This window comes from Schistocerca nitens, chromosome 2 (assembly GCF_023898315.1).
Source record: "Schistocerca nitens isolate TAMUIC-IGC-003100 chromosome 2, iqSchNite1.1, whole genome shotgun sequence".
Lineage (NCBI taxonomy): Eukaryota > Metazoa > Arthropoda > Insecta > Orthoptera > Acrididae > Schistocerca > Schistocerca nitens.
In genome coordinates, this window is record NC_064615.1 from 140,824,077 (window position 1) to 140,836,271 (window position 12,195).

A 12,195-nucleotide genomic window follows, 5' to 3' on the forward strand; every position below is an offset into this window, starting at 1 on the left:
TCAAAAATTTTAGAAAAGATTATGCCAAAGTAGTTTCTTATGCACCTGAAAAGAGGTACTATATTTTCAATGTCATAGTTTGGACTTTGAAGAGTTCTTATATTGAGAACACTATTTCATGAAATGAGAATTTTTTCAACTCGTCAGATAATAAATTACAAGCTACCAGTATTTTCTGTGACTTGTCAAAGGTGTTTGACTGCATAATTACAAAAAATAATTCATTTTTACTATATTAGAATAGCATGCCATGATAGACATTCTGCAGAATGGTTCTAGATTTTTCTAACAAAAAAAAGGGCATTAATATGAAAGAGCAATAAGTACGTTATTTTGTCATCTGACTGGAAAGTAATTGTGTGTGGTGCACCCATGCTTCAATCTTGGTACCTCTAACCGTTGTGTCTATTAATGATCTTTCAAATGTTGCTCCGCAAAATTTCAAATTTGGTTTACCTGAAGACAACAAACGTATCCTCAGAAATATTAAGCAAAATGCAGATTTAAAAAGGAGAGCTCATTAAATTTCAAAAAGAATCAGATCCTGTAAGAGATCTCCAACCAATGTAAGCACCACATGGAAAGAGATCCACAATATTCATATCATGGGATTACAGATTGGCAATAAATTCAGTTAGTAGGGGAACTACTGACTGGGAAGGAAGATTAGGATTTAGCTAACCATATACAATGTCATTATTAGTGATGTAGCACAGAATGTTTGGACAAGTATTTAATCTCTCTCTCTCTCTCTCTCTCTCATGCGCGCGCACCCCCCCCCCCCCCCCCCCCCACACACACACACACCAGAGGACCACTTTACTTACTTTACTATGAATCTGTAGAAACAACAGCAAGCACAATAAGTCTGGCATAAAATAGATATCAATTTTTATACATTTTTTACATGTTCCACACACATAAAGATCTCCCCATTATTGGTTTATGGAATAAAGCAAACATCTAATATCCTACAGTGTTGGTGAAAATAGCATACCTTTACCAGCAGGTAAGGTTGCAGTAATTATAGAAAATAATTAATTCGCTAGTAAAAACACACTGCTGACAGCTTGTTCAAAATTTTTTAAGTCTTCAAATGACATTTTTTTTCTTGACAATAATCAAGAAGCAAATGGGTAAACAAGTCCCTTGTAAAGTTATGGTTAATTGCAGATTTTTAAAGTGGATGGTGTTCGAACAGAAAAGTATAATTTATATGTTCTAATAATAAAAAAGCTGAAAAATATAAGTAATAACACCTTTGATAAAAAGTTGTAATGCAGTAAAAAAAGGCACACACCTGTGCATTAAGTAAATCTTCCAGATATTTAATTTTTTTCTTTTGTTCCTGTGTTACCTCATGAAGTGCCTTAATTTCCATAGGAGATGCTGTAGTTGTTTTCTGTGAACAGAAAAGGTTTTACATGAGACTAATTCCAAGTCAGGAAGGTTGCTATCCAACCAACACATGTCTATCTATTGCAGTAGCAGTCTGAAAACTTAAAAAAAAATTCAGTAACTTTGATATCCTATTTTGTGTTGGGCTTCTATCATTATCAAACTGCACATCTCCACAACAAAGTGTTCTGTAAAACAAACAGTTGCTAGATAAAATAAAGTCATGTCAAAATAATGAATATTATTTAGTCCAGGAAAGTAAAAGAGAGGTAGAGGAAAGGCAATTTGTGAGGTGTCAAAAAGCAGCTCTTGTAATTAAAGTTATACTGTTCTGATTTAATGAATCTAAAAGTATAAAACAGAATATAATTATTTTTTGTTATTTTTTATTACAGCTTACCAGATCTATTCCATTTCAACTGCAGCTTCCTACGATTATATTCTAATGTTCATGCAAATAGATTATTTGACACACATTTCACAGAAATGACACTAATACCCAAGAGTCACCTATACAAACAAACAAAAAACACCATTACTAATACTACCAAAAACACATAAATTAGCAGTTTGGAGGAAATCAATGTTTTTATGCAGGGCAATACACTGATACTTTCACCAGATGCTGGACACTGCTCCAAGCTGTGGAGCAGTCAGAGGAGTCTCCTTAACTGTACAAGCAATGAAACAGGACAGTACACTGATACTTTCACCAAATGTTGGCCACTGCTCCAGGCAGTCAGAGGAGTATCTTTAACTGTAGAAGCAATGGAAATTTCCTCAAGCTTAAGAAAAAAATTTTCTTCCAGTATATTAAGTTAGAAGCAAATACAAGAAATCATAACCTCTGTATGACAAAATTCATAACAAGCTACAAATTTGGATTAATGAACATTCTGCACGTAAAATAATGTTTACTGTGCACACATACCTCTAAGAATAGTATCTATTCAAACAGCAAACCTGGGTAAATAACTTCAAAAGTAATTTCAAAGGCATTAGAATTAGGTATTAAACAGCCTAACTGAACTCAATGTTTTTAAGATGAGTAGTACACCAGGACTTTGCCACATAGTAAATGTAAGAAACCAGTTAGGTAACCGATTCACATGGCAGTCCCAAACAGGCTGGAAGTGTAGATTCTCAACAAGATTGGAAGCCCTTATATCAACTGTGAGACATTTATTCCCAGCTGAAGAAAGTAACAGAAAATTAACTGGAAAAAACTACAGATTAAGAAGAGAGAAAATTACAGCAGGTAAGCATCCTGTATAAAAATATTTGCCAAAAGTAAATAAATAATTTTGGAATGAAAACAAATTAATTATAAGATTATTAACAATAATTAAACCACTTGGCTTGTTTATCATTTCACCAAATACAACTCTATTAATAAGTACAATGAAATAATTTATCTGTACAAGTGAGGTCTCTGAATAAATAATGAAATTTGTATTTTTGTTAACAGTGACATTTAAATAACTGTGAATTCTCGAATATAGTGTTATATATTATGTGAGATGCTGTGAGTCATAAAAATTTGACTGAACACAATGACAGAAATACTTTCACAAGTATAATAAACTAAGTACATATTACACATTTCCTATGCCTACAGGACATTACACTAATATTTTGTCACATGTTTTTCACAGACATACAGAAGTTTTGTCACCATCAGCATCAATATGGAGAAATCTGTTAAGTTAGACCTTATAGCAGCTGCTGATAGAAATATGGGTATTGGACAAAAGAATATGCTTCCATGGAAGCTCACTTCTGAGTTCAAGTATTTTCTCAAAATTACAAAACCACCACAAGGACAAAGGAATGTCATAATAGTTGGGCACAAAACATGGGAAACAATGGGAGAAGTGGCTACACATCCCTTTCCTGGTGCAATGAACATAGTTCTTAGCAGGTCCATGACTACTGTTCCTTCTGATATATCTGACACAGTAGTGTGCAGTTCATTGGACAATGCAATTAATTTCATCAAGAACCTCCAGCCTCAACCATACAGAGTGTGGGTATTGGGTGGAGCTCAGATATACAAACTTTGCTTGCTGTCACCTTATTTTCATCGTCTGTATCTCACACAAATCAATCGATTATATCATTGTGATGCATTTTTCCCTGAAGAATTCAAAGTGGAAGAATATGTGAGGGTTCAGGACCCAGATGTCCCACAAGGTATGCAGACTGATGAGTTTGATGGAACACAGTTTGAAATTTATGTTTATGAAAGACGTATACAAGAACATCTAGCAAAAAAGAAATTGTGACAGAAATAAAAAAGTGAAAAGTAAAATCACAGCCTCTATCAACCAAAAACAACAAATAAATTTACTTTCTCATATTATATGTGCATTTTTGATTATCAAACAGAAAAACTGAAAGAAATAACACTTTCTGTCAATATAGACTTCATAATTATTGTATAAGCTTGCATTATATCATAATTATTGTGTAAGTTTGTATTATAGTTTTCCAGTATAATATGTTGTATCCACCTGTTAGTGCTTAAGATGTTATAAGTACCAACAATAGAAACACCAAGAACACAATCTTTAATTCTGGTTGAGGTATTCTGCATCTTTACAACTGATTACTACTCGCCAAATAGTAGAGGCACTCAGCAGCAGACAGACATGTAGGAAGGTTGAGAAATTGTCCTCCTCCTGGCATAACTAAAAAACGCACGCACGCACGCACGCACGCGCACACACACACACACACACACACACACACACACACACATTTAGAAAACAACTTTGAAATGTTAGAAATTTCTTATTCTTTCTACACATCTGTTCACTGGTCACCTTTCCTCCTATATTTGAGGAGTGTAATCTAGCCTTGTACAAGCATTTATTCTATCCTCGATTTCTTATCAATATACACTTTTAATTTAGGAATGTAACATCAAATGTGGTGTACATTTTTATACACAATGGTTAAGACAGTCTTGTCCAAACAAATGTTATGTTCTTTCCTAGAGAACAATTGGTGACTGCTGTAGTACAATTAGAAAGAATCTATGCTTTTTAACCACAAATCCTATAATGGTACGTATACCGTGACAGTAGAGATAGAATTCTGAGAAAAAGGTTGCAAATTGATGCCCCAAAATTTTTCAGTTTATTATTATCTAGATAAGAATATCTTTAAATTCCATGTTTTAAAAAAAAATTCAGAAGATGCTTACTGTACTTAACTTCTCATTTAGTGTTTTCAATGGTTCTATTCCTGGCATTCCCTAAACCCGTATTCCTGGTACAGTATAATGAAATGTGTTACTTCTCTTTACAGCACACACATTCTGCATTACACACAGAAAGTTGGCTGAAATTGATAGCACCATAATTTTTGGGTAAAATGTAAGTGTGCTGAAATGATACACTAATGGCAAATGGAGGTGGTGTATTTGTCACAGCAGACAAGACGCTCAAATCCACCAAAATAGAAATTGAAGCGGCATGCAAGATTGTTTGGGCAAGTGTATCTGGTGTGGGCATAAAATGGTAATTGGATCCTTCTATCACCCACAAGACTACCTTCCTAATGTAACTGGAAACTTTAGAGAAAACCTCAGTTCACTTGCGTGTAAATTTCCCAATCATACTGTAATCATCAGTGGGAACTTTAATCATCCAAAAATCAAATGGGAAAATTACAGCTTTGTTAGTGGCGTGCTTGACAAGACATGCTGTGAAACATTACTAAATGCCTTCTCTGAAAACTAACTAGAGCAGATAGTTCAGAGCCCCACTCATCATGGAAATACAGTGGCCCTAACAGCAACAGACAGACCTGACCTTTCCAAGGATGTCCTTGTCAAGGTGACCATGACACAATTGTGGCAACAATGATTACCAAAGCACAAAGGTCAAACAGAAGGGGCAGACATATAAAAACATATCAGGGGTATGGCCATGGGAATTAGGATGACTCCTTCCTATGCCAAACCTTTTCATGGGTCACTACGAGAGGGCTTTCCTGAGATCCATAAGTCTTCAGCCCCTGGTTTGGTTTAGATACATCAATGACATTTTTACCATATGGACTCATGCTGAGTCTGAACTGTTAAAATTCCTCAACACTCTGAATACCATCTCCCAATTAAATTTCACATGGTCCTATTCCGAATCCCGTGCCACTTTCCTTGATGTTCATCTCATTCTCACCAAAGGCCAGCTACACACTTCCGTCCACATTAAACCTACCAACAAACAACAGTACTTACATTGTGACAGCTGCCGTCCTTTTCATGTCAGACATTCCCTCCCACACAGCCTTGGCATTTTAGGTAAACATATTTGTTCGGATGCAGATTCTTCACAGCAATACACCACCATTCTCATCTCAGCCTTCACTGCGCATAATTACCCCATCAGCCTAGTACAAAAACAGATTTCCCGGGCCATTACATCCAATCCTGGTACCTCTGATCCGAACAAAAACCATCTTTGCAGCACACTGCTGGTAACTCAGTATTATCCTGGTATGGAATGTATTGGTCAGCTACTTTGACAGGTCGATGACTTCCTAAAATCATGCGCTGAAATGAGATCCATTCTATCTGAAATTTTGCCCACAAAACCTAGAACAGCTATTTCTTGCTCTTCCAATCTCCGCAATATTGTTGTCAAATCCTATGCTCCTCCTTCACCCATCTCCCTACCCTATGGCTCCTACCCCTGTGACCATCCCCACTGCAACACTTGACCTACGCACCCTCCTACCGCCACTTATAGGAGCCCTGTAACTGGCAAAACATATACTATCAAAGGGAGGGCCATCTGTGAAACAACACGGCATACCAGTTGATATGTAAACACTGTTCAGCCTTTTACATCGGCATGACTACCGCCAAATTGTCAATTAGGATGAATGGACATAGGCATATGGTGTATACTAGCAACACACAATATCCAGTTGCAGAGCATGCTCTACAACATAAGAATCATCATCTCAGCACCTGATTCACCACACGTGCCATCCGGATTCTTCCACCAGACACCAGTTTCTCAGAACTCTGCAGGTGGGAGCTAGTGCTACAACATGTCCTTGATTCTCGTCACCCACCTGGCCTTAATTTATGCTAATTTCTTCTGTCTCAGCATTTCTTCACATTAACTACTCTTCGCTTCACTCCATTTTTGTTTTCTACATCTTTCATTGTCTTACCCACCCATTTTTTACTGCCCCTTTCCCACCTCTGTTACATACAATGCACTCTGCTTTTAACCTCTAGTAATTCATACATGATGTTTAAGCAGTAATCTCTGTGTTGAATATTACCCTGTCTTCCATCTTTAAGCTCCCAGGTTTTCAAATCTTGTCTGATGCAGTCCCCAACAATCAGTTTTTCACTTCTCATACTGCGTGGTAAGTCTCCCCTGACCCACGGTTCTGAGTGACTTTCCCAAAACTTACCCCTTTTCCTAGACCTCTCCAATCCTTTTCCTTACCCCTCTTCCTTCCCCTTTAACCCTTTTGCCTGAAGAAGGAGCCACTAGCTCCGAATACTTGCCTAATTACAACCTCCTTTTACATGTGTGTTCTGCTGCTGCTTGGTGAGTAGCTTTTTATCTATCCAATTAAATTATTTGGATATAATAGACGGAAACATTCCACGTGGGAAAAATATATCTAAAAACAAAGATGATGTGACTTACCAAACGAAAGCACTGGCAGGTCAATAGACACACAAACAAACACAAACATACACACAAAATTCAAGCTTTCGCAACCAATGGTTGCTTCATCAGCAAAGAGGGAAGGAGAGGGAAAGACGAAAGGATGTGGGTTTTAAGGGAGAGGTAAGGAGTCATTCCAATCCCGGGTGCGGAAAGACTTACCTTAGGGGGAAAGAAGGACAGCTATACATTCGCACACACACCCATATCCAACCGCACATACACAGACACAAGCAGACTGTCAAAACAAGAAGAAAGATGTATATATTCAGTAAACTAGATAAAAAAAAGCAGTACTGTCATATCTCAACACAGGACTTGAGACTTTCAGTACAAGACATGAGCATATACTGGAACTATGGCTCAAGTTCAAAGAAATAGTCGTCTATGCATGGAGAGATAATTGCCCAGTAAAACAGCTCATATTGGGAAGGACCCTCCAGGTATACAATCACCATAAAAAGCTTCTAAAGAAAAAGAGACTACTGCATAATAGGTGTAGGACAAAGCATAGAGCTGTAGATAGAGAGATGCTGAATGAAATGTGTTTGGCTGTCAAGAGAGCAATGTATAAGGCCTTCAATGACAACAATAGCAGAATATCATCAAATGATCTTTCACAAAACCCAAGAAATTCTGGTCATGTGTAAAGGCTGTTAGTGGCACCAAAGTTAGTGTCCAGTCACTCACGAACCAGACAGAAATGAACTTGAGGGTAACAAAGGAAAAAAACAGGAGAATTTCCCCAATTTAATTCCTCACACCATTGAAGACATGAGTGAAATCAATATTAGTGTCAGTGTGTTGAGAAACAATTTAATTCATTAAAATTGAACAAAGCTCTCCAGGACATAATGGGATCCCTATCAGATTCTACACCCAACTCAAGGCTGAATTAGCCACTGTTCTAACTGTAATCTAACATACATCCCTTGAACAAAAAACAATGCCCAGTAGAAGAAGGATGAAAGCACATGTCCCACCAGTTTAAAAAAAATGGTTCAAATGGCTCTGAGCACTATGGGACTCAACTGCTGAGGTCATAAGTCCCCTAGAACTTAGAACTACTTAAACCTAACTAACCTAAGGACAACACACACATCCATGCCCGAGGCAGGATTCGAACCTGCGACCGTAGCGGTCGCACGGTTCCAGACTGTAGCGCCAGAACCGCTCGGCCACCAGCGGCCGGCCCCACCAGTTTACAAGAAGGATAGTAGAAGTGATCCACAAAATTATCATCCAATATTCTTGACACTGATTTGTTGTAGAATCTTAAAACATATTCTGAGCTCAAACATAATGAGGCATCTTGAAGAGAATTACCTCCTCCATGCTAACCAGCATGGATTCTGAAAACATCAATCATGTAGAAGTCAACTCACACTTTTCTCACATGACATACTGAAAGCTTTGGATCAAGGCAATCAGGTAGATGCTGTATTTCTTGTTTTACGAAAAACATTTGACACAGTACCACATCTATGCTTATTGCAATCAATCAAAATTTGTGATGGGATTGAGAACTTTTTGGTAAGGAGAATGCAGCATGTTTATCTTGGTTGCAGAGTCATCATCAGATGCAGAAGTAACTTCGCGTGTGCCCCAGGGAAGTGTGCTGGGACCCTTGCCATTCATTTTTTTACATTACTGACCTAGGAGATAATATTAATAGTAACCTCACACTTTTGCAGATAATGCAGTTATCAACAAAGAAGCATTGTCTCAAAAAAAAAGGTGCATAAATGTTGTCAGATCTTGATAAGATTTCAAAGTGGTGCAAAGACCGACAACTTGCTTAAAATGTTCAGAAATGTTACACTGTGCACTTCACAAAATGAAAAACAGTACCATATGATTATAATATCAACCTGTCACCATTGGAATTGGCCAACTCCTACAAATACCTGGGTGTAACACTTTCTAGGGATATGAAACACAATGATCACATAGAGTCAGTTGTGGGCAAACTTTGGTTTATTGGTAGAATCCTGGAGAAGTGCAATCAGTCTACAAATGAAATTGCTTACATGTCACTCGTGTGACCTGTCCTGGAATATTGCTCAATGTATGGGACTCAAACCAAATAGGACTAACAGGGGATACTGAACACATACAAAGAAGGGCAGCACGAATGGTCACAGGTTTGTTTGACACAGGGCAGAGTGTCACAGAGATTCCGAAGAAACTGAACTGGCAGACTCTTGAAGATAGATGTAAACTATCTCGAGAAAGCTACTTACAAAGTTTCAAGAACTGACTTTAAATGATGATTTTATGAATACACTGCAATGCCTAACTAATCACTCACACAGGCTCTGTGAGGACAAGATTTGATTAATTAGAGCATGCAAAGAGGCATTTAAACAATCATTCTTTCTGCACTCAATACATGAATGGAACAGGAAGAAACCCTAATAACTGGTACAATGTGGCGTATCCTCTGTCAAGTACTTCACAGTAGTGTACAGAGTACAGATATAGGTGTAGAAACCTTTAAACTAGGAAGAAAACGGGTTTTTTTATTGTTTACAAATTTTCTTTGTTTTCAAACTATTTTAGTTTCAAAAATGACAGCATCTGATAGACACATTGCACTGGTGAGTTATTGGAACCCTGATGTACGGTACACACACATATTCATAAACATATTCAATATTTCATCAAGCTCATGTGAGTTTTTACAAATAGTATTTCCTTTATGTGTATGTGTGTGTGCCTATATTATATATAGTCTCCATCAAGCTTTTATCACATTCACACAGCAAAGAAAGCACAAAAATTGCAATTTAATACTGCAGAGTCACTGTTATGATTTCTCTCCAGGTAAATGCAGTTGTTTAACGGTGTAGACGTGTGAAAATTCATTGCCTGGCATACATCAGAAAAGGGAAAGTCTATTGATTACCCTCTTGTTTTAAAAGAAATCTGGTTAATTTTGATAAGGCTAAAAGACATTCCATCAGGAGCAGCTTTCTTGAACTGAAATCAAAACTCCATCAACTAGCAGTAACAACTGTCCAGCCACCTGTTTCAAATTGTTCTTAGAACAATATGTAAACGGATGACTACGCAGAATATTTGGCATTTCCGATATTAAACAGACGGCTTAAGCTAAGACTGAGCATTTCTTTGAAAGTCAAATGTAGCTACTATTGTGTTGTAACCTGACACAAAAGAAGCAGGTAACTGCAGTGAATCATGTCGAAAACAATGTCATTGCTAAATTGATGGTTAAAGAAACAGACAAGAGAAAATGTTATGACTGCAAGTAACATGAACTCAATTTATTACAGATAACAAAACCAGAATTGCCTTAAACAGCAACACAATCACACATATCTCAAAGCCAGAATCCAGGTTCAGAAAAGTGAGTTCTCTGATACGAGATACAAACTCCAACAGCATCCACAGGGCTGGGTACTTATTTCCTGAAGAGGGTCAACGACCACCCCATATGATGTATTTTATAAACCCTGGAGGTTTGGCAGTCGTAAGCAGAACTTTGTGCTACACAAATAACACCACTACCACTCTCCAAATCTGCCTCCATATCGCTGGGGTGGTGGGATATTAGAACAACAATCACTAAAATGTACCTTACTTCATAGCATACATCCCAAATTTCACTTTATCCATTTTATAACACAGTGGTATCAATATAATAGAGGGAAACATTCCACATGGGAAAAATATATCTAAAAACAAAGATGATGTGACTTACCGAACGAAAGCACTGGCAGGTCGATAGACACACAAACACACACACAAAATTCAAGCTTTCGCAACAAACTGTTGCCTCATCAGGAAAGAGGGAAGGAGAGGGAAAGACGAAAGGATGTGGGTTTTAGGGGAGAGGGTAAGGAGTCATTCCAATCCCGGGAGCGGAAAGACTTACCTTAGGGGGAAAAAGGGACGGGTATACACTCGCGCACCCACCCACCCACCCACACACACACACACACACACACACACACACACACACACACACACACATATATCCATCCACACATATACAGACACAAGCAGACATCTCACAAGCAGACATATTTAAGTCTGCTTGTGAGATGTCTGCTTGTGTCTGTATATGTGTGGATGGATATGTGTGTGTGTGTGTGTGTGTGTGTGTGTGTGTGTGTGTGCGCGCGAGTGTATACCCGTCCCTTTTTCCCCCTAAGGTAAGTCTTTCCGCTCCCGGGATTGGAATGACTCCTTACCCTCTCCCCTAAAACCCACATCCTTTCGTCTTTCCCTCTCCTTCCCTCTTTCCTGATGAGGCAACAGTTTGTTGCGAAAGCTTGAATTTTGTGTGTGTGTTTGTGTTTGTTTGTGTGTCTATCGACCTGCCAGCGCTTTCGTTCGGTAAGTCACATCATCTTTGTTTTAGATATAGTTATAACACAGTGGCATATACCATTTAAAATTTTAACATGTGTAACTGTCTATGAAGAAAACACTCTCAAAATTAAAATGAAATCAAATACCTAATTACACATTTGTGAACTGATCGGCACAATTGCTCAACAAATATCATAGAAATGAATGGGAAGTTCAGTCTGATTCCCAACAACACAATGAGGACCACAGATCCAAATGCAGTGCCATCAACTTGACAGCGAGAGAGACACTGGTGCCATTTTGGCAATTAATAAAGGAGTTAATCGTACACCTTTGCTGCTGGACTTCCCTCTCTTTGAAATAATATGTGGTGTTAAATGAGCAGTTCACAACTTAACCAGAAAAACAGTGGACAAAATACATGTGAAACAAGTCATATCCCCACTTAAACAAAACCACCAGTACCAAAAGTGAACAGGGGTAAGCATAATAACCTGATTGCACTATGTAATGAACAACATAGTGTGGTTCTTCCTGCTGATGTGAGTAGTGCAGTTGTAGTTATAGAACACAATATGAAGATCTGCATGCTACTGGATGAGGATACCTACCACATGCTTCCATGTGACCCAACACTGTGAATAATGAAAATTACATCCAAATTTCGTGCTAATCATGGGAAGAAAGTATTGTCAAGAACCTTCTTTCTCAGTGTCTACAACCTAATATGGCTTACACTTTACTTAAGATCCACGAG

General features: G+C 37.8%; 2 protein-coding genes across 2 annotated transcripts in view; one reads left to right on the forward strand and one right to left on the reverse strand.

Annotated features, from left to right (window-relative positions):
• The window catches only part of LOC126235842 (cilium assembly protein DZIP1), a 277,318-nt gene that overhangs the window by 238,280 nt on the left and 26,843 nt on the right, over positions 1-12,195 (reverse strand). The window contains exon 6 of the mRNA XM_049944706.1: positions 1,301-1,402. Within this exon, the coding sequence (XP_049800663.1) occupies positions 1,301-1,402 (102 nt within the window). The remainder of the gene's footprint in view (positions 1-1,300; positions 1,403-12,195) is intronic.
• LOC126235843 (dihydrofolate reductase-like) lies at positions 2,515-3,760 on the forward strand. Its single transcript, XM_049944707.1, has 2 exons — positions 2,515-2,656; positions 3,054-3,760. Exon 2 carries the CDS (start codon positions 3,087-3,089, stop codon positions 3,681-3,683), a length of 597 nt encoding a protein of 198 aa, XP_049800664.1. The 5' UTR covers positions 2,515-2,656; positions 3,054-3,086; the 3' UTR covers positions 3,684-3,760.

What these genes read in the sequence shown, in the direction of transcription:
- LOC126235843 (XM_049944707.1), top strand. Translation starts at nt 3,087, where the DNA reads ATGGAGAAATCTGTTAAGTTAGACCTTATAGCAGCTGCTGATAGAAAT.